The following is a 22,945-nucleotide window of genomic DNA, read 5'->3' as shown; positions in this document are numbered from 1 at the left end:
TTTAGACATGCTATACTATGTCTTGTTTTATTTTTTCAACATACTATATTACAACTTTTACAACTTATTATACTATGACTTTTTTACATACTATAGTATAACTTTTTAATTTTTTTGGCAAACTATACTATGACTTATTTTTTTTAACATACTTACTATATATATATATATATATATATATACTACATACATACTATGACTTTTAAAAAATGTTCAAAATACTATACAATGACTTATTTTTTTCGAAATACTAAACTGTGACTTTTTTTTCCATGACATTTTTCAACATACTATACTATGACTTTTTTTCAGGAAATCTTTCGACATACTGTACTATGAACTTTTTCTAATTGTTCGACATATAGTATTGACTTTTATTTTTCGACATACTATACTATGACTCTTTTCAACATACTATACTATGACTTTTTTTACAACATATTATACTATGACTTTTTTTTTTTTTCGATACGCTATGTTATGACTTTTTTTCGACATATTAAGGAAACATGCTAAATTGAAATTCTGGCTTCTCGGACAACAATGATATAACCAGTTTGTTCTCCTTTGAAATTTCTATTCCAGTTTGGAACGTCTGTTTTTTGTTTTGGCCGACGTGATCCCGTCCACTGGCCATTTCGACACCCCTTTGCCACATATAAAACAAATTGGCAAGCACACATAGCCTTTTTCAGCCATGGAAGCAAGCAAACAAACTGGATCAACAGAGATAACATAGCATTAGATTCTACTGGCCTGAAAAGCCTCGGCACATCTGTCTGTGGTCCGTGTGCAGCTGGGTTATCAAGGCAGCGAATATTTGAGACACACTGCCGGTGAAGTGATTTCTACTCCTGCTGACCAGAAGCTAACACGGTCGAGTCTAGAAGGTAACCCTAACAAAAAACTAACTCTTATCAGTCACACCTGAGGAGCGGACGGCTCCAATGTTTTGAATTTGGACTGCAGTACCCATTTTAAAACGCTAGCTGTCAGTGCTACATATTGCTCCTTTAAATTTTCATGAATTTTTAAAGACATACTGTGAATTTTTTATGGAATACTATACTATGACGTTTTTAAGACATACTACATTATGACTTTTTAATGACATTTTTTATAGCACACTATACTGTACTATGACTTTTTATGACATACTAGAGGCTTCCCTCATCTTATAGTGCTTCTATGACATTTTGTATGATATTTTTTGTGACATAGTAACCCAATTAATAATTTCACGACCCCTCACATTTATCTGGTGACCCTTTGGAAGGGCCAAACCCCTCGGCTTGGAACCACTCAACCAAACTAGCTGTAAATAAAGCAGTTAAGACTAGCCCCACCTCGACCAGCTACAACAGAAAAGAGGTACTTATGCATTGATGCATCATTATTAACAAGCTAATAATGTCATATTACAATCACAGGGTCCATTTTCTGCGGAATGAGTACTTTTATTTTTGATACTATAAGTACATTTGGGTGATTTTTTACAGTACTATTAATTGTAATGGAGTATTTTTACGTCGTTGCATTAATACTTTTACTTATCTGAATACATCTTCCACCACTGCAATCACTAATTCATATGTTTGAGTGTGTGTTTATGGTTATGAAACTGACCCTTAAGCTGCTTGCGACTCTTGATGAGCTCCTTCATCAGTCTGGCCATCTCTGGATGTGCTGTCTTGTCGTTGTGGGCCGGCTGAAAAAAAACACATCAATGAAAAACTCACATCAGTGACAGTACAGGGTCTCTTGCATTAAGTACCTGTAACTTTTTTCTCTACTTTGTCCCCTGGTCTGGGTGCATTCTAACTTTACTAACATTTTGGTCTGTAGCAGGCCTCTCAAACCATTGACCAAGGACCCATTATGTAACAAAATGTAATTTTTCCAATGTACCAGTAGAGGGAGTAATTTACTCTAGTATGATGTTTGTGGTTAGCATATCATTTTAGAACTTAAACATCACTAATTCACACTCAGACCAGACATACACACACAAAAAAACAGGAAAAAATGAAAATCCCTCCCATGGCTCTGTGAGAGCTGGTTATTGGCTTTAGAAAAAGGCAACACTAAGCTTCACACTCTGAGGCAATAACTTCCAATCCAATCATGACACAGGAGAATCCAGCTGACGGAGCATCTCTGATTTCCCCCCCTCACCTTATAGTGCTTCTCCTGTTCAAAACGCTCCTCGAAACACCTGATCCTCTTCTTCAGTGTGTGAATGTGTCTGTTGAGCATTGAAATGGACACAGAGCCCTCCTCTGACTCTGTATGGACAATGTTGCGAGCCCTGGAGATAGAAAGACGCATACAGTTCCATGATATATAAGGACTGATAACGTGCAGTTACCCAACATGATAGCCATTCAGAAATCCTCCACTCTGCATCTGTACGGTATTAGCACTGTGATCTTTTTTAAACCACTTCTCATTTGAGGCACAGAAGTAAAGCAAGAACATTTTTTATCCCATCTGAGTCACTATTCCTAAATAAAGTATGTGAGGAAACAGTCTTACATGCGTATGTGCTGTGAGCACGGTGGAGAAGGGGCTGAATCAGGGTCTAGGTTGTAGCGCAGGCTGTGACTGAGGCTGGGGCAGCGCGGCGAGGGAACTGGGCAGTCGCTCGTCGTAAAACGAGAGAGGAGTGGGCTAGTTTTAGGGCCTGGGGGGCTCAGCAGGGTGTCATTTCCTGAAATCCCCTCAGAAAGAATGGTGGCAGAGAGGACAGGACTGGACTCTGATGAATCAGGGGAAGGGGTGTGTCCTGTAAAAGAGAGCAAGGACAAAATATCAATTTCAATTTCTAATAATCCTGACTTTTTCTCATTTGAGTCTGTTAGATTAAAAATGTCATTTTTATTTTATTTAATAATCAAGAACAGATAGAGAAAGAAAAAATAGAGAAAAAAGGGTAGATGGAGGAGGTAGATAGAAAACAATAAGGAGTAAGGACGGGACAGAAAGAAAGGGAGACAAGAAGGAGAATGAAAGTAGGACAAATAGCTCTTTTCATTTCAAGCTACTATCTTTCCTGGGTAAGAACATAAAAAAACATTTCCTTGCAATGTTTAGCCAGAACATTGAGAAGGAAATAAAGAACAGCAAGACAAAAATATAAAAAAAAAAAATACATATATTACAATAATATTTAAAATATTAAATATTATTGTATATAATATACCAATTCATCATGTGCAGTGATGCAACAGTAACATTAATTTACCTTGGTGCGTCGTCGCTCAACTTATCAAGAAAAGACACACCCAGCTCTGAGAAATGATGAAGCTCATAGCTCTCTGTCAAGCTTTATTAGCCTGTATTTAATATGCACCAAAGGAATTACAGCAGCTAGGAAGATAAACTTAAAACTTAAACTGCTCTGAATGAAAACAGATGATGAATTAGATAGTATAAATAATGACACTAATAAAAGTATATATGAAGTGTGGCTCTTTCACTGACAGGGTCATGGGTTTATTCCCAGTGAGACCCCCCCCAAGCTGAAAGTAGTGTACTATTAGGAGCATTGGCCACAATTTGTCTTTAATACAATCATGACAAAAGTAGATAAATTAATGGCTAATGGGCTTTTACAATCCCAAATAGATATTTATCATTGAAAGTTCAGAAATCAGTGTATCAGCACTTCATTGCCATTGTCTTACCAGACTGTGATGAGCCGACCTGATCCTGAGCTGGTGGCGGCGACGGCGAGTGGAGAAGCAGCTTGTGGGTCAAATACAGGCTCTGCTCTTCAGTACAAAGAGGCTGTTGCTGGGCAGGTAGGTTATCCTGAGCTTGGGGGTCTCCTGGTGCAGGCAGGGGTCCCAAGTCAGCCTCCAGGGCTTGTAGCTTGAGGGAGGGGCTCTGGAAACAGAAGCAGAACATGGCTTCAGGGATGCAGACGGGCAACGGCGGGAGAAGTCAGCAAGATGTGTCGCAGTTTTTGCAGAGGGAGTCGTCAATGTTTCACATGCTGCTCGGGAATCTTGAGAAGTCCTGTAAAAAACATTTTTACTCTCTCATATGAAAATATATATCCTGGCGCTGAAGCGTGGTTGGGCAGAGAGTTGCAGGATGAGGTGAGATGAGTGGTTGCCTTGTCCCCCTGAGAAAGGAATGAGTCAGAACACGGTGAATATAGCTCGATGAGCAGGCTGCTTTCGCGGGTGGCTGAAGAACGAGGAACAAACTTCTCAAAATTGATCGTCCAAAGGCTCCCAGTCAGTTACAAAAGCAGATAGAAATAGTCGATACAAGCAGCACATTTGAGGTGGTGCGTATTTTTCAGTAAACAGACTTTCCTCTGCTGTAGCTCACAGCCAGGCATTCAACCAGCTAGACAAGAATCCCACTGAGTTATGTCAGTCGGTGAGTAAGATTCCTATCGTGAATCAGCATACAACGTGGGATCCCTGATGAGCAACACGCTGTAATTCCATTAGCAGTATCGCTGTGATTCCCAGGTCACCTGATCCGCGTGTTTGTGGAGTGTGAAAGAGAAACCCTACATCCACATGGTTTTCCTTCTGACCGGCATTCACGACACTTCTGCTGCTGAACTGCCTCCACATGGATTATTCAACATGCACGGAAGAAGGGGGGCGGCGGGAATGCCGCTCATGGTGGTGGTGTGGGTGTGCGCGCGAGGGAAGGGAGAGGTACTGTAGATGACGAGGTGTTTCCACGGCAACGTTGTCAGACCGAGCTAAGGAGCCTATTTGATGGAGCTGCAAGGAGTCACGTAGCTGTTTGCCTCTGTATGAGTGTGTGTGTGTGTGTCATCAGGTGCATATGCAATGAATTCTGATGCACAGCGGTAACAAAAAAAATTGTAATTGAGCTGCACCAAAAACATACTGAGCTCAGAAGGTTGGAACATAATGCAGATTTTGCATTTTTTTTGTTCATTTAGGTGCTCTGACATCATTCAGCATCATCATCAACAGCAGCAGCAGCAGCCGAAAAAGGGCTCGGCTTCTCCTCTCTCACCCTCCTCGGCTGTTCATTCATAAAAAATAAAAAAAAAACACTGCTTTGTGCGTCACGCAGAGGAGGTGGAAGGATGGAAAGGGAGGGGGAAGGAGTGAGGCTGTTATCACTGAAGCAAAACACCCACAGGCAAGAAAGCTCACACCTAGCAATACACATACAGGTATGCACATAAATGCACACGCGCACAAATACACACAATCACCAGAGCTCATCAGCAGTCCTGTTGTCATAGACACCCTCATCCTAAAAAAAAGTGTTAATTTGTGTATCTAAAAAAAAAGACCGTAGGGAAGGAGAACTTACGTCATGGCTGGTGTTCCTGCCTCTGCAATCGTCGTGTCTGTCAGGAGAACCACTACATCTTCCTCTGCCTCCTCTTCTCCCCTGAAGAAATAGACAGCATACGCACTGATGAAGTGTCTCATTCACCGAGCCCGTGGGCACACACTCACACACCCCCATGTACACGCAAAAAATGTGGGTTGCAATGACACATATAGAGATAATGAATTTCTTTCCTTTCATCAACTTTTTTCAACAGACCCAAATAAGACCAAATTATTTTCAAGTTGAACTGATTGTGAGAGGAAATCATTGGTTCGGGTTGGACAGAGATTACCCTTATTGTTATCATCATACAGTTGTGTGACCCTCTAAACTAAAAGGGCATCCTGAGTGTATTTTGTTATCTACTGTGAAACAAAATCTTGTTTTATTATGGGTCAATCTGGTAACCCTGTTGTATGTCAGTCCAGAGGCCTGCACTACGAAGTGAGTTCAACAAATCCAGGGTGTCTTCTCGTTATCTGGCTTCTCTAACCCTAACAACCGCGATCCCACTAAGCGGTCCCACGACGGCGGTTATCAACTCAGTAAGTAAACCCAGGGATTCTCAATCTTGCTATGAGCGTGTTCACATAAAAGGGGCGGTGTGTGCAGCAAACACAAACAATTAACAGACTTATAATACTACTGCCCCATCTAGAGCACGAATACATCGGACTATAATTACTTTGGGTATTCTGTTAAATTAATTTGATGCTTTTAGAATAGAAGAATAGAAGATACTTTATTATTCCCTTTGGGTAAATTGTGGCGTGTCTGACTGTTTAACCTTCTTTCAGCTGCATCCCCGACCCCGGCCGTGTAAAACATACTTTAAAGCAAATACAAAAAAAATATGAGAATATAATTCAAAGCGGTAAGCCGGCTTTCTTTCATATCTTATAATCACCCACAGCATACATAAAAGTACTGGTAGCAAAGTAACGCAAGACAATTCATACAGCCTGCAGGACTGTAAACGCACGACTCCGACGTATTTATTAATTTATTTTTTTATTTGCTCCGTTTCACACAGCTGTCCTTCCTGCATTTGGCAGTTTAAACTGTGTTGCTTTTAGCCTGGATTATGACTGTAACTTCTTCGTGTTTGTTTAATATTATCTTGAGATCTGTGCACCAAGTTTTGATTGGTCAGTAAGCGGTGCTTTTTATACAAGTTGATATCTTAACTGGAACATAACAACATGCTCTGGAGCAGGTTAGGTGTTGAGCATAAGTTACCATGGCGATCTACCCCGGTAAGATGTGAACCACTGTCGTAGGACTGAAAACCCAGGGTTAACCCTGAAGTTACCTCGCTAACCCCAAATCCTGCTTTGTAGTACAGGCCCCTGGTGTCAATGAAGACTAGCAACACAACAGTTTAACATCTTCCCTTTTCCTCTGTCTGTGCTGAGAATTTAAACCAAGCATTCACTTTGAAACTTTGTTTATCTGAAACCTTAGGTGAACTAACTAGACTTTAAGGCTCTCTCAGAGGTGGTTTTTATGTGCATTAGTGAATTGCATTTTACTAGTTTGCACGCCTAAGGCTACAAACTCTCAGACTTGACCTATCACAGAATGAATGAATTTAAATGGTAGCCTGTGAAATGATTTGGAGATGACAGCCAAACGCTTCACAGAGGCCTGTTTACCTTCTCAGATACTGTGGTTTTGGCTTCTGTCTTGTACTCTATGCAGCACAGCATGCTGAAAAAAACAAAATTCTGTCAACAACAGGCAAACACAATAAAATAGCATTAAATATTAGCTTTAAAAAAATTACACATTTTCCTCTGTGGTACACAATCCATGTGACTTTAATACACATTGTGCTTTTGTCTGTATTCATATTCAATACTGTATCAAATCTGCTCACAGGCAGGACTGCCCAGCGCTTTATATAGCTCTGAGGCCAGACGGTCATCTGGCACTGCCATTAAGGTTATGGCTTATTCACGTCCGACACTTATGAGGCAGAACTAAGAAGACCTGTCCTGTGGCTCTGTAGAAGCACAGCAAACAAAAAGTCAGCGTGCCACCATGCTAGGGTTGACCTAATCCAGCTAGTTGGTCGGCTCCCACGTGAGCCCCTGTGGCAAGTCGGTGTTATTTGAACTGGAATCATATCAAAACCATGACTGTGAGCAGCACACTGCTCGGATAACCTACTTCTAAACTGGCTGCGGGGCTGAGAGATGAGCTGAACTGAGATGAACTGCAGACCAACCAAAGGAATCAGATTAAACTGATACATTTTAACTGCTCCAAAACTACCAACACAGCCCCTTTTGTTAATGCCTCTCTTTCTTTGACTTGAGATTGTGCTTGAATCTTTTCAAATAGCTGATTTAAGAAAGTGTCAAACGAGGGATTCTGTATTCTACTTGCATGTTATCTGTCAAGACAAGTGAACAAAATGGTTGTTGCTATAAAACCAGTGCAAAGCAGAAACAAAGGAGGAAAACAACTGCAACAAAATGTCATCTTGTGTAGTCTTCATGCTGAAATGTTCCTCTCACCTCTTCCTGTGCCGAGTCTGTGTTTGGGTGTAGCTCTGTGACTCAGTGGCTATGCAGCAGTCTGAAATAGATGATTTCTGCCCTGCATCTGTGGAAGCCTGAAAAACAATTCAGCCTGTGATATATAATCTTCCACTCACATGTTAAGCTAAAAGATTTTCCACTCTAAACATTAAAGAGGACCTATTACGCATATTTTCCGGTTATTTTCAGGCTACTAGAACATGTTTACATCCTTTAATGTTCAAAAAACACTTATTTTTCTCATACCGGCTGTGCTGCAGCATCTCTTCTCACCCTCTGTCTGAAACACTTTGTTTGAGCTCCTGCCTCCACCCCCCCTCCCGAAAAGCCCAGTCTGCTCTGATTGGTTAATTGGCCCACTCTGTTGTGTTTGGTCAACCGAACCAAACTCTTCGAACTCCGCACCAGTCTCGCTCTAACTAGCTTTGTTTGAGGGCGTGCCAAACTAGCCGCTAGGCAGGTATTATGCAAATGTTTTACTTGGTGACATCACCACGTTACGGAAGAAAAGGCGGGACTTCAAGCAAGGTGTTTCAGGCAGTTCAGGAGCAGTGTTTCTGTGGGGAGTAACTCCCTTTGGCGTGGACTTTGGGCTTTGTGACTTTGCAGACCTTTTACATGCACAAAAAAACTGTGTAACACTAAAGGAAAGGGAAAAATTACAAAATCATAATAGGTCCCCTTTAAAAACAGAATTGTGCTTTGTTACTTAATTTAACACTACACCCTCCAAAGAGTATTTTGCAGCACGTGCAGGGGGCAGCAGGTGACTGTACGTTTACTTTCTTTCAAATAACCACATTTTTACAGATCTAGTCTTGAAATAAATGTGAAAGATCATAGAAACAGCTGAATGAAATTGACACAAATTTCCCAGCAGGATATGTTGAGTGCTAAGAGCTGGAGACAGTTTAACAGGCTTGAGAAAGGGAGAGAAAGAAAGGAGAATGAAAAATGTGAAAGAAAACAAAAAAACAAAGATATGAGGGCTAAAATAAAATAATAATACCGTTGAACAGTCGTCTTTGATGGGTGAGGAAGGTGTCCTATTCTCTACCTCTTCCTCCTTGTTCTCCTTTGATCTGGAGGTGAGTGGTATCTTGTACTGTGAAAAGGTCCTGTTGATGAAGAAACACTCATTAAACTGTAAAGGAGTTACACAACTCCTAAGTGTTGTATTAATGAAACTTTATTGTACGTTTTGAGGAGAAAGTAAAGGGGAAAATGTTTCTCATCTTCTCAAAAGGAAAGACAAAGGAAAGACAAAGGGAAGACAAAGGGAAGAAGTGCTCACCCTTGGGTGGTACACTCCAGCTCCGGTGGCTCTCCCTGGAGGCTCTGTTGCGGGTGTTGCTTTGGCCCTGGGTCAGTGGGGTAGGAGTGCACACAGCCTGCCTCTGTGCTGTCACTGCTCTCCTCCGGTGCCTCCTGGTCTGGAATCAGCTTCTGAATGTCAACGCTGACGTCAGAAATGGTTTCACAACCCTGCGCCAGTGTGTCAGAGCTATGGAGAGACACAGAGACAGAGAGTAAGACAGACAGAGGGGTGCACACACAGCAGGGGGGTGAAGAGAAATAAAATACCACTTTCTAATGAGGCATCCTCCATAAAGTGTAATATATATATAACAGAGGTGTGGACTCCAGTCACACGACTTTAGACTGATGACTTTAGACATGACAAAATCAAAAAAGACTTACAACTTGACTTGGACTTTAACACCAATGACTCGTGACTTCACTTGGACTTGAGCCTTTTGACTTGAAAATACTTACCTCCCCAAGAACATATAGACAACACTACACCATGAATCAATTAATTTACCTTAATTTACTGAATCAACTAACGCTAATCATTCCACTTTGTTTGAATGAATCTGACAGCATCCAATCAAGTTGTAGGAGAAAATCATGAAGAACTAACGTTACATTACTGAGCGCCAGTTGGAGAAATTTGTTCAAGGCGTTCTCGAGATATCACAAGAATGGGACGAACATGAGGTCACAGTGACCTTGACCTTTGACCATCAAATTCCAACCAGCACATCCTTGAGTCCGAGTGGACATTTGTGCCAAATTTGAAGAAATTTGCTCAAGGCGTTCCCGAGATATCACGAGAATGGGACAAACATGAGGTCACAGTGGCCTTGACCTTTGACCACCAATCCATTCCAGTCAGTTCATCCTTGAATCCTAGTGGACGTTTGTGCCAAATTTGAATAATCTCCCTCCGAGTGTTCATGCCAATGGTACATACGGACGGTTGGACAACCCGAAAACATAATACCTCCGGCCACAGCTGGTACTGGCACGGAGGCATAACAAGATTTAGAGTGAGAAGGGGGGACATCAAAGGGACTTTTAAAAGACACAAATATACTAGGCTTGAAGATAGTAAAGAAAGAATCAAAATTCAAACCAAATCAGTAGAATATTGTACAAATATTTTGAAAATGGCACTAGTATAATGTTATGTTAAGAACACAGGAATACAATACAGGTAAAATGTAACACAGGAGATTTGAAGTGTATCAATCTGCATATCACAAGGCTAACATGAGTTAAGTCTGGAACAATGAATCCCTGAGAAACCTGCTGTCCTCCGCACCAGGTAACATCCAGGAGGTCATGAATCAGCAGTGCTTAATCTAATGCTACACTATGACACGACTCATGAAGCTCTAATGAGCAGCTCCTAGCAAAAATAAGCACAACTGATTTGCTGCAATGTGAACCAAAAACAGCCAATCGGTCACATACTTGCTTAAAGTGGTGTATGACTCCAGAGCTGTACCCGACAACAGCAGCAAGAAACTAATGTTAGCTGCTTAGGCTATTGTCAAAGAATGAGCCAGGCAGACAGCAGCCTGATGCATGAACTACTTTTCTACTTCCTCAAACAATCTTCATCTCAACATAGATTGACCAGACGAGGTAAAAATAACTCAACCTTTGCATAGATAACTAGGAAAGACTAAGACAGAAACTGCACACAACAGTAAGTGTAACGTAAACTGTTCACATGCAAGATGCACACTTTAGTCCCAGCTTCTCAAACCATAGATTTCTTGATGTGTAGATAACAGCATGCTAAGAATAGTTTTCTGCATTATTGACTGCTCTAAAGCAACAACACTTCTCTTCTGCATCTAAAACCGCTTTGCATTATCTCACTCACTTGAGGAGGACTGTAGACCCATGGGTGTTGTCACTGATGCCGAAGCAGATGAGACAAGAAAACATCCTTTGCCAAGATGTCTAAACTCGCAGCAGTCTAGCATACGAAATAACACGCGACACTGCAGCTTGCTGCTTTGGAGGGACGGGAAAAGCCAAAGACATAAAGAAAAGAGAGCAAAGAGGGTGAGTGCTTAGTGGACAACAACACGAGTGACACCCGGAGGCAGAGAGCTCACTCACTCCCTTCAATTACCGGTGCCCACACGCACAGTTATGTACAAGCGCACAGACACAGATATAAACTCGCATAGAGCAGCACTCAGTCATATTAGGGATCAACAAGGCCAGTTCTAGGACTGTAATATAGATGAAAGTGGGCCAGAGAGGCCGAGATAAGACAGCTCATACAAATTGACAAATTCAATACAGCTGCATACATTCATACTCAAACACACCAGTTTAAAAGGGACTGTTTGTAACTTCTTACACGTATAAATCAATCCGGGCCGGTGTCCCATGCGCTCTCGCGTGTGGCTACGCTGTTCAGACTCAGACTCCAACACAAACTACACGGAAGCACCACAACCGCAAAGTTCTATCTAGTGAAGCCCGTCTTGCAAAACAGTGTTGGCCGCGGTCGGAGGACGCGGGGGAGACCGTAGCTTTGGTCTCCAGGGCCGGAGTCTCTGCTCCTCTGCCTGCTTGCCTTCACTCACAGCTCGCTCCACGCTCACGTTCATGCGCGCACACTACACACTGCAGAAGAGTTAGTTTAGCTCTGAGAATATCTAGTGAATGTACAGTGGACGTTTGTGCAGAAATAACTGCTGCAGCTCCTCCAGACCAACAAAGGTTTCCCGTGTCTTGTGAAGTGACGGGGCTTCGCATCGAGTTACATTATCGTCTCCGACCGGGTGGCGTTGTCTCCCCTGTTCCTTATGACCACGGTCGGGAAGCTGAAGCAGGAAAAGCCAACACTAGGATCAGCAGTGATTCATGGAGAGACCTTCGTCTGGTCAGCTAACATTACTGCCAAGCAGGTGAAATGTAGAGAAATATTGTGGGTTTTATCTGATGTGTGTCGCCTCACTGCTGACGGATGCTCGCTCACATTCAGGTAGCGTGTGCACATGGGCGAGCGCGAGCAACAGGACACTGACTTTCGTTGACTTAACGGCCACAGATCTCGCTGTTACAACCAATTTCTGATTCTTACAAACAGTCCCTTTAAATGCCGACTGATATGCGCAATCAGAGTTACTGATGAGAAGTTCAATACTGATGTTAAAAAAAGTGTTCTACAAAAGGAAGATTATTCAAGTGCATTGACCAACAAACCCCATTATTTAACATATTTCTTGACCTACATATCCAGACTTGACCTGAAAATGGGTAATTTTAGGAATAAATAAAATGATTTACATGGTAGAGACAAAATATGATTGAAGCAAATGGCTTACTGAAAACCCTCTGTCCTTTTCACACTTAGACACAAAGCCTTTGTAGGTATAATTAGACTAGAATCAATATGGACTGTGACGTTGGTTGGAAGCATAGTGGTCCAGACATGACCAGACGGAACAGCATGCAAATTGGTATTTTTGGAGAAGCATCCCAGTGACAAATCCCAGTCTGACATGCTCAGAAGAAAATGGATGGAAAATGCCCCAGTCTTATTTGTTCATGCCTAATTTAACCTGAGGCAAACATTTATAACAAAAGAACCATGAGAAATGTAGCTACTTGTTCTGGATCCTGTGCTGCTGCTCCGGTCATGAAGAACAAATAAATAAATACAAGAAGATAATACATTTTCACACCCCAGCATTTACTGTAGTTATTGAATCTGGACCCCCCTCGGTTAAGGAAACAGGGCTTGGACTAATAAGGAAAGAGGAAAAGCTGCGTGCCTTAGATTTCAGACGATATATCAGATCTAGAAAGATAGACAGTTGATTATGCAGCATCGTATGCCTGATGAGAGTGGGAAGCTGTTAAGATGAAAAATTGTGCTAAAAAAAAAAAAAAACACTTCTAAGTGGTGAGAACACAAAACTGGCATGTTATAGCTTCTACTTGAAGCTTGGCACTCAGCAGCAGTGGGTTACCTCTAGTACTGAAAAGTGAAGCTTGCATTCTTTCTAATAGCCAGCAGGGGGCGACTCCTCTGGTTGCAAAAAAGATTGTTTGTATTTGAATCTATGAGAAAATGACCCTACTTCAAACTTGATTTATTTCCTCAGTAAACATTGTAAACATGAGTTTATGGTCTCAGAAGCTAGTTTCAAGTCTTCTTCAAAACAGCATGATGTCCATTTAGTAAATTATGGTTTTCGGTTGTACTTAGCTCCACCCTCCCCAAACCAATGGGTGACGTCACAGTGACTACGTCCACTTCTTATATACAGTCTATGGTCAGCAGATTTGACTGATTTTAAAACTTAGATTCTAATATCTGTAGGAGTGTCCACATGTGTACATGTTGTATGAAATGACAGGGTTAGGGCAAACTAATGGACAGTAACGGTCATTTGGCAGGAGGGCAGCTGGATTGGGTGCATCAATGTGAGCTGTGGAAATAAATAGAAGGGTTGTGTCTGTTGGCGGACTGCAATTCAAAGAACTGGACGGCCACCAACCCTTTGCCCCGTCTCAGCTGGTAAAGACACACATTGCACATGTCATGCCATCTGTTGGACCTGGGCAGCTGCATCTACTGATGACTCTGCTGTAAACTGACACGTGTGAGTAGTTAAATTACAGTCTGGTCAGTCTGACATCTGGCTGCCATGCTGCTGTCTGGTAATATTTCCGTGACCTTCATATCAAATGTTGCCAGTAGTCCACAAGAATTTTCTGAGTACTACATCATGCTTGTTTTCAGATGACATCTTCATTAACCTGAATTCCACTGACGGATCTGTTTCATCACAAGGTGAACAGAATCACAACGTTTGCTTAAAATGACAACAAGAGAGTGTCTGTATCTCCATTAGCTTCAAGCAAAACTGAAAATACAAATTAAAACACCAGACGCACAGCTATACACGCATACATGGGTGACAGCCTCAAAACTAATCAGCAAATGCATGTGAATGCCATGTCGCATCATCTCGCATGCTGACTAGGGGCTGACAAAAAATTGGAAATATATAAATGTAATTTGATGTCTGCAACCTTGTGGCAAACCCACAGTCACAATTTAAAAATAGAAGCACAGAAGCCTCTCAAGTTCTGAGTTGGAAAAGTTCCCCACAAGCAGATGGCAGCCAGTATGTAGATTCTGTCTGGGGGACCTATTTGCCATTGTTCCACTTCTCTGCTCCTTCGAGCAGCAAAACTGGGATGCTATTTTTTACTTGCCATTAGACTGAAAGTCAGCTGTACTGTCAAGCAACAGCACATTTCCCTGTTGACTACAGATACTGGGTGTCAAGGTTTCTGTAGAGAGGTTTGAGACATAGTTTGACGTCTTACTTCCATGAACGTGAGTGAAAAACACCTCCAGAGGTTGGCCTTAATTCACTGCGAATGACGTCTCAGCCTTATCACCTATGATACAACCATCAACATGACAACTGACTTAACGATGGTGAATACAAAGTGAAATGCTACAGGGGAAAAGGTCAGGTCCTAATTATTCCCCCAGGACTAGCTATATAAAGGGAGAGCCATGTGTATATTCATCCCACATGATCCATCTTTCTAGTGCAGTTATAAAGATGCTAAGGTGATAACGGTACCTGTTGAGTTGAATTTGCATCCAAATTGTTTGGTTAAAAGCACTGGACGCTGAGACTGAAGTGGTCTCTCCCTCCAACCTCTCCACACTGCTCTGCTCTAAGTGACAGCTGCTGGATCGGACCTATCAAGGACAAGAGTAAATACACACATACACACCATAACAAAAACTCAAAGCATTTTTTTGCATTATCTTTAAACATTTACTATATACAGGGTTTCTGCAAATGATATTTCAGACTTTTTAAGACCTTTTTAAAAGCAGAGAGAATGCAATTTTATATTGTTTTCACTGTCATACCGGTCAAAGAATGAGAAATAGCCAGTACGCACCATAAGGCCTACAATTATTTTTTAAGAGTATGAATTTATTGACATTAATGAAAATTTTGTCAGAACTTCCCAGCTGTATATATCAATAATACCTAGTAATTTAATTAATCTCTCTCTCTCTCTACATATATATATATATGTACTTATTTTATATTTATGTATGTTAATATTTAAGCCCTATATTTTAACTTGCACTATTTTATGTCTTTGACTCTCAGTTTGCTTTTACTTGTGTGATTTTCCTTTGTTATATATAATGCGCATTGTTGTAAGGGTACCTGAGACCCACGATTTTCATTGCCAACGACTGCTTGCTGTAATCATTGTGCATATGACAAATAAAGAAACTTAAGAAACTTGAACTTGTACTAATCATTTCACATGACCTGGATAAGTGGATCAGCTCCATCCACAGCTACTGTGGCTAGCAGTAGCAACAGTGTTTGCTACAGGTCTGATGGCGCTGAGTCAAACTCCTCAAAAAAGGATCAAACAGCCTACTGCATGCACAGTCCACTGTTGCAGCAAGATCACTTCTAGTTTGAAGGTGTGTAATCTCCCATAACCAAAAAAAAAAAATCTAAATAAAGCCACTGTTACACCTTTATAAATGAAATTCAAGACTTTTTCACAACTTGCTGATACCCTATACATAGTACATGAGCTCAAAGATAAAACAGATAATAGTTCTGTTTGTTTGTAAGTGCTGTGATTAATCAAAAACGTGTAAAAAGACAGACCATGAAAATCAATCAATTATGTAACAATTTGTGTCAAATTCACCTCAAAGTGTGAAAGCGCCGAGAGAATAGGAGGAGGGGGTGAGGAGGAGGAGGAGGACGTGATCGAGGAGGCCACAGTGTCCTCGGTGGGGACTGGAAAGAGAACCTTGTGATGCCTCAGAAGATGAAGCAACAAGGCGTTACACACATACTGCTCCTCCAGCATCCTGGGTCCTGAAGGAACACTGCAGAAAAAAGAGCAGAACAACAACACAATGTCACATATACTATGCAGTGCGTGTTCAAAATGGTCCTCTGTTAAGTGTTGTAACAAACATAAAAGAAAAGGGTTCCATCTAGTGGAAGGAGGCACATACAGTAGTGAACTGAGATGAACCAGTCAGACAGCATAAGGTGAATCAAAATCTAACAATCAGGAAAATAAATTTCCCACTGACCAAAATAAACAGTCAGGCAGTAAAAGCTTGTCCAGCTTCACTTTGACAACTTCTAAATTGTGAAAAATGTGCAGATTCTGGTCATAACATTTACAATATGGAGGTAAGCGCCACCTCAGACCAAAATAGTCTTCATATGTTTACCTGGAAGCAGCGATTTGTTTTCAATTTTCTGTGTTGTGGTTGTTGCTGTGTGTGTTGATATCATAAATTTATGTTTTTTTTGGAAGGCTTATCCTATGAATACATGGTAGATAAAGGTCACCATAGCATACTTCCAGGAAATAGAATGTGAAAACTTTGAGTATTAATAGATGTGTTTACATGGTGGGCAGGTTGATTGCGATGACAGGAGAAGGCTGCCTGATGGATTACATAACAGACACATACAAGGGCATCAAGCTGTTAAGAGGCTTGGATGACAAATATGCATGAGTTATTGGGCGGGGGCCAAAGAAGCTGTCGCACATGCTGCACGGCAAGAACATGTGCTACAATGTCTGCATACAAAAAAAAGAAAGAATGTACTTTAATGTAGCTTAAATGGATTGTATGTAAGTATTTACATGTATAAACATTTTTTGATCGTTTTGTGTAACCTAACCTAAAAAATTAGACCTTTTGCTACTTTCTGGGTTTCCAAACAAACAATATAACAGAAAGAATATCACAGAAAATCCCAAAACTAGGGAACCAAAATTCTCTTCTGGACAAATCCAAACTAATTATAGACCACTAAGAATTGATATAATACAAGAAAATCAAAAGTCAATCAAAATTCCGAGGGCTTCTGGCCACAGAGCCAAACCGTGAAACTTCCTCTTTTGTTGTTCTAATGCCTGTAAAACCACGAAAAAAAAATGCAGAGGACATTCTCCAACTCTTTTTTCAGCTACCGCAACCTAAACCCACTCCCAACTTTTTCCAAGCCTCAAACTCTTCGTACCCTGTAATCATATAATCTATAAACTATAATCATCTGACATTTTCCCCTCATATGGAGAACTTAACGGCGTGACTGACGCCACATTCCACTGACATGCTATTAACTTTCGGAGAACACAGGGCTGGCATACTGCAGATGAGACTGGGAGATGAAGGGATGGGAGAAGAGTAGAAAGGGTGTTGACTGATTAGAATACGTCCTTTCCACTGTGGTAAAAACTGAAACAAGTCTAATGTAAGTGTGTCTCCCTAGAGATTGTGTTTGTTTACGGTTATGGCTGCGTTCTGTAAACAGGAGGGGAGAAGCAACCGACAAAATCCTGATGACATCCGTCATATCGGTCTGTCTTTTTGTGTGCCATGCTATGCGTTATCAACCACAATCCAAACTAATTTCCTTGAAAGGGCAAATCCGACTCCACCCCAACTTAGCGGTGAAGCTGTGGAAAAATGTAGCAGATCTCATGACAAACAGATAAAGGTTTTTTTTTTTTTTTTTTCTACATCTGGATCTGACAAAGACAAGCATGAGGAGAAACCATAACCAGCAATTTTGAAGGGAACATTTGCGCTCTCATTTCTTGTGATACTTTTAAAGAAATCCTGCTGTCTCTCTCTTTAAAACTAAGTGTGCAAACCAACACTTTAAAATGTCACTAAACTGTCTGCTCAGGCTTAATGTCAGAGTGTACCCAGGAACACCGTGTCCCAGCACAGGTCTGGAGAGCATTTGAACGTGGCATTAACAACAGCAACTTACTGAAATATACACGGCCCAAAGATGGTTGCCAGACTTTGCACAGGCATGTGATTTGATTGGCTGTGGGCGTCCACTCTGGACAGGAAGTGGATGAGGTAAGACAAAATTATGAGGTTGTCATCGGGAAGGTGGCAAATTTCTTCCCTCAGAGACTGGTTCATCACTGCCTCATCTGCATATCCTAAAAATAAGCAAAAACATCAAAACAGCATTTATTAAAATGCACTTCAATCACTAGGCTTTGGTATTTATGAATATACAGTATATAACCAGCCTCGGATTCGTATTAGTTGGTATGTTAACATACTGGACACATCACTTTTCTGCCTTAAACACTGCATGCAATTGAAGAATATAAGCAGCTTAAATACAAAAGAACCATACATTTATAAACAATTATCATACACACATCAAATTATCAATAATTAATTCATTTAAAGACATACCTTTAGACTCTAGTAATATGAGATGGGCAATTGTCAATAGTTGTTGCAGTTTGCTGAGTAAATAATTAATTGGTGACTCAAAGCATCGTCATAATTGAAGCAATGGTCATGTCTATTGTTACTGTACTTAGAGGAGAAGACATTGAGCACAGAAGGTGATTCATTTATACTCAAGAGTGTACAAGATGCTGTAGATCTCACAACACTTCTAAGCGAATATTTGTTCCCCATTGTAGAAGATGAAGTGTGGACTCACTGTTAGCTTATACTGCAGTCTACATTACCTCAGCTTCATAAATGTGTTATTCTTTAGGACAGTGGTTCCCAACCGACTTTCCTTGTAGCCCCCTTACTTTTATCTAAGAAAAGCTGAGCCCCCCCCCCCAATATTTTCTGACATCATCATCCTAAAAAGAATTACAAATCCTTGAACAAAATCCTCTCCAATTTGAATAAAGCGATTCAGTGTATTGCATGAGTAAATGGATCAACTTTTTTAAATGAATATAACTCGAAAATGGGAGTGCAAGCACTTTTTTCACCGCATTGAAAATGTTGTTTTTGAAAGGCTAAATGCCAACAAATAAGGATTGAAGCGGAATATGTCATTACATAAAAAAAATGTTGTGAATTTTGTAAATGATTACATCTCTTATTTTCAGTAGTTTTTTACTTTGGGACTTTACAACGCTCTGGAGTTATTGGAACTGTTTGGATCACATGAGTCGGAAACAACGCAGCCACCACTGGAATCTAATTCTTCAAATAGTATACCAATAATATTAGTGTAGCCTGATCTTTATCTGCAACTGAGCAGAAATAACGGAAACAAAATGTGGCCTACCCCTGAGGGGGGCCCGGACACCAGGTTGGGAACCACTGCTTTAGGACGTGCTCACTTCCCTTGTTTTTCACCACAAACAAGTTGGAATAGGAAGACTTCAGCTTGTCATCAATAGGCCTAGACTGACAGTTTCCCTACTCTGCCACTCTCCTGTCTCAGCAGTTTAATGCTTGGACTGTAGCTCAGATAAAAAATAAATAGTTTGATATTAAAGTTGTTGTGAAAAAAGAATAACAGACCAGAAGAAAAAGAAGGAAACAGGTGGAGGAGGAGGAGGACCACCTGATCTGTCAGCACAAGATGAGAGACTCGCCGCAATTATTGGACAAACATCCATAAATGGGATATGTCCAAGAAATGAGGGTGAAAGTGATGACATCCAGCAAGAACTTTCACCCAGAGGTATTATTTTTACATAATTCTATTAGACCTGCTGCGGATATGGGTACGGCCTGGCGCGAGATTTACACCATCTCCCCCGGATTTTCAAGGTTTTAAATATTGTTGTCTACTGAAGCCTTTCTTAATGAATGTGGTTTTAGGAGATGCATTTAGTTAAAAGGTGTGTGTTTATATTAAGACAGTCGGCCGGGCCTTCATTTGTGCGTACGCATGGTCTGAGGCAGTTCTAAAATTTGTTCGCAGAGTAAGAACAACTTCACATAAGAAAATATTGATGAATCCTGGATTTGTGCGTTAAACTTTCGTATGCACATTTTAAGCACAGATTTGTGGGTACACACATTTGTGAATGAGGCCCATTGTTTCCCTGATGTCAAATTATTAATGTTAAGATGCCGGTCATATTATCTGCCCAGAGAATTCATCAGTGTTTTTGTTGCTCCTGATGCAAATTGAAAAACTGTACTACAGGAATGCACTGCTGTTTTTGTTTTGTCATGTTTTTCTTGTGCGGCATAAATGGACTAAGTTACAACTACATTTCGTTGTTTAACCCTGTGTCGAAACAATGACAATTGATCCTTGAATCCTAGAATTAACCCAACAGTGCCAGTCCAACATGCTTTCCTACCTTCGAGGCTCAGAACCAGTTGTTTGCGCTCTGGTTCGGGAACTATGGGAGTGGGTATTTCCCGAAGGAAGAGTTTGAGGAGCGAGGCCACAGTGGAGACGTCTCCCTCATGCTCCAGGTCCACCCTCTCTCCATGGTCCCACCGCTGCCTCAGCTTCCTGGTCCGCACCACCGACCCACACAGGCGAAACAGGCCTTTGTAGTGCATTCCTATGATAAGAAACCAGTAGATTCAGTCAGTACACATACAGGTGATGTTTGAGTATTGCTCTGCATTGAGAAAGCGAGATAAAGATAGAGGGAAGTAAGGGAGAAGGAAGGAGGGATGCGATAAAATTAATGAAAAAATAGAGGAGTCACAGTAGCAAGGATGTGCCTCAATTACCATTCTTATCCAGGAACTCCACCATGTCTCTTAGCACAAGGGGTATTCCACAGACCATCTGCTCGTGCTCTCGCAGTGTTTCCAAGGCAACACCAAACACACACCTGGCAGACAGTTTAGGCTCTGAAACCAGGGTGGGAGCAATGGGCTCTGGACTGACCTTAGCGCTGGGTCTCAGGACTCTCACTGAGGACGGGTCACTCTGCATGGAAAGAAGAGGACATGCAACAGCTGACTCATATACAGAAATCAAATTGTCCGATCATTAACTTACTATAGTCACATTCCTTGGTGGACAGAGGTGTTTTAGAAAAGTAGTGAGGGCCAGTCATCTCCTTATATGAGATCTAGAAGTGTCCACTTCATAGGCATTTTTTCACAGCAGATATTTTGACTTGTCATAGCGGGAAAAGCACAGGTGTTACTACTGACACTAACGATGGCTCTGTTCTATTCAAGTGTCCCAGTGAGAGTAAATCAGCATGCATAACACCTGGATACTAAAATCAAAGCAGCTAAATGGAATTTAGCCATCATTCATTTCATTACTTACACCTGTGCTTGTCCTGCTGTGATGTCTAAATGTCTTCCTGGAAAAAGGCCTATTACTTGATCCATTTTATGATGTGAAAAAGTTAGCTCATTAGCATTATAAAATCATACACTAAGTCAAGACAACATTGCATCCCAGCAAACATGTGACGTCAGGAAGACGTTCAGATCATGTCTGTATAACGCCCATCAGTCCAGACCCACTTTTGTACGTCTGGTGGACGTGCAATGCGGGTTCAATATTTGAACGCCTGACAAGGATCCATCTTGGACGTCTATAGACGTGCAAAACAGGTTCAATATCTGGACGTCTTACTAGGGACCATCTTGGACGTCTATGGACGTGCAAAACAGGTTCAATATCTGGACATCTGACTAGAGACCATCTTGGACGTCTGTGGACGTGCAAAAGAGGTTCAATATCTGGACATCTGACTAGAGACCATCTTGGACGTCTATGGACGTGCAAAACAGGTTCAATATCTGGACGTCTGACTAGGGACCATCTTGGACGTCTGTGGATGTGCAAAACAGGTTCAATATCTGGACGTCTTACTAGGGACCATCTTGGACGTCTGTGGACGTGCAAAACAGGTTCAATATCTGGACGTCTTACTAGGGACCATCTTGGACGTCTGTGGACGTGCAAAACAGGTTCAATATCTGGACGTCTGACTAGGGACCATCTCGGACGTCTGTGGACGTGCAAAACAGGTTCAATATCTGGACGTCTGACTAGGGACCATCTCGGACGTCTGTGGACGTGCAAAACAGGTTCAATATCTGGACGTCTGACTAGGGACAATCTTGGACATCTGTGGACGTGCAAAACAGGGTCAATATCTGGACGTCTCACTAGGACCTCTTTTGGATGTCTACGGACATGCAAGAATTTATTATGAATAAATATATAAATATATATATATATTTATTATATATATATGTATATTTATTATAAATATACATATATATATATTCTGCTCGTTTCTGCAATACCGCCTGTGAAAATAATGAATTCATATTTCAACTTTAAATTGAATTTGCATCTGAATTTGATCTTTGATTCTCCCCTATACCCTAAAATGCCAGTTTCAGATGCAGTCACAGTGTATTTCATTGCTTTTCAATCAAAAGCAGAGCGTTGATCATTTCTTAGAGAAAACGACACGTCCAGGAATGAATGTACATTTAACTACTCTCTTATAAAAGGCACAACAACAACACCATGGTAAACAAAGTTATAGCCACCAGATATACTGTGTGGAGTTTCTTGATAATAAAGCGGTGGAGAAAAGACTCTCAGACGTGACAGTAACAGGTAACACTGAAGACACAGAAGGTAATAGTCAAGATAAGTTAGCAGCTAGCTATACTTACACAGAGCGACAGTGAGGCGCTAGCTCCCATCTCTCATCTCTCAGCTCAACTCTTCATTTCTCACTTCCAGTTGTATTTCTCCCTCTTCGACATGCCGCTCCGCTCTCAGAAACTCTCGGGAAAAAGTCCGACACACGACGAATAATGACTGCCATCTTCCTCACATCTCAACACTGGGCTCACACACTACTATGTGATAAAGTGTTGTTGTTGATGTGAGTAGTGTTAGCTAGCTAGCTCACTTCCACCGTTAGTTAGCTCCCTTGACAATTGTTTAATG

General features: G+C 41.2%; 1 protein-coding gene across 2 annotated transcripts in view; it reads right to left on the bottom strand.

Annotated features, from left to right (window-relative positions):
* The window catches only part of LOC119495721 (protein FAM13A-like), a 26,508-nt gene extending 3,563 nt beyond the window's left edge, over positions 1-22,945 (bottom strand). Inside the window, exons 1-16 of one of the 2 annotated variants that reach the window (XM_037782479.1) lie at positions 22,666-22,945; positions 21,011-21,130; positions 20,737-20,938; positions 20,352-20,561; positions 18,029-18,209; positions 15,927-16,110; positions 14,813-14,934; positions 9,184-9,393; positions 8,899-9,007; positions 7,866-7,963; positions 6,999-7,053; positions 5,320-5,400; positions 3,687-3,888; positions 2,536-2,785; positions 2,176-2,308; positions 1,627-1,708 (exon numbers count right to left, since the gene is read on the bottom strand). In XM_037782479.1, coding sequence (XP_037638407.1) covers positions 1,627-1,708; positions 2,176-2,308; positions 2,536-2,785; positions 3,687-3,888; positions 5,320-5,400; positions 6,999-7,053; positions 7,866-7,963; positions 8,899-9,007; positions 9,184-9,393; positions 14,813-14,934; positions 15,927-16,110; positions 18,029-18,209; positions 20,352-20,561; positions 20,737-20,794 — 1,975 coding nt within the window. In that variant the 5' untranslated portion in view covers positions 20,795-20,938; positions 21,011-21,130; positions 22,666-22,945. The remainder of the gene's footprint in view (positions 1-1,626; positions 1,709-2,175; positions 2,309-2,535; positions 2,786-3,686; positions 3,889-5,319; positions 5,401-6,998; positions 7,054-7,865; positions 7,964-8,898; positions 9,008-9,183; positions 9,394-14,812; positions 14,935-15,926; positions 16,111-18,028; positions 18,210-20,351; positions 20,562-20,736; positions 20,939-21,010; positions 21,131-22,665) is intronic. The other variant, XM_037782478.1, reaches the window with a different exon arrangement.

This window comes from Sebastes umbrosus, chromosome 10, assembly GCF_015220745.1.
Source record: "Sebastes umbrosus isolate fSebUmb1 chromosome 10, fSebUmb1.pri, whole genome shotgun sequence".
Taxonomy (NCBI): Eukaryota; Metazoa; Chordata; class Actinopteri; order Perciformes; family Sebastidae; genus Sebastes; species Sebastes umbrosus.
Note: the sequence above shows the minus strand (reverse complement) of the source record. Positions and strands in the feature narration are given on the sequence as shown.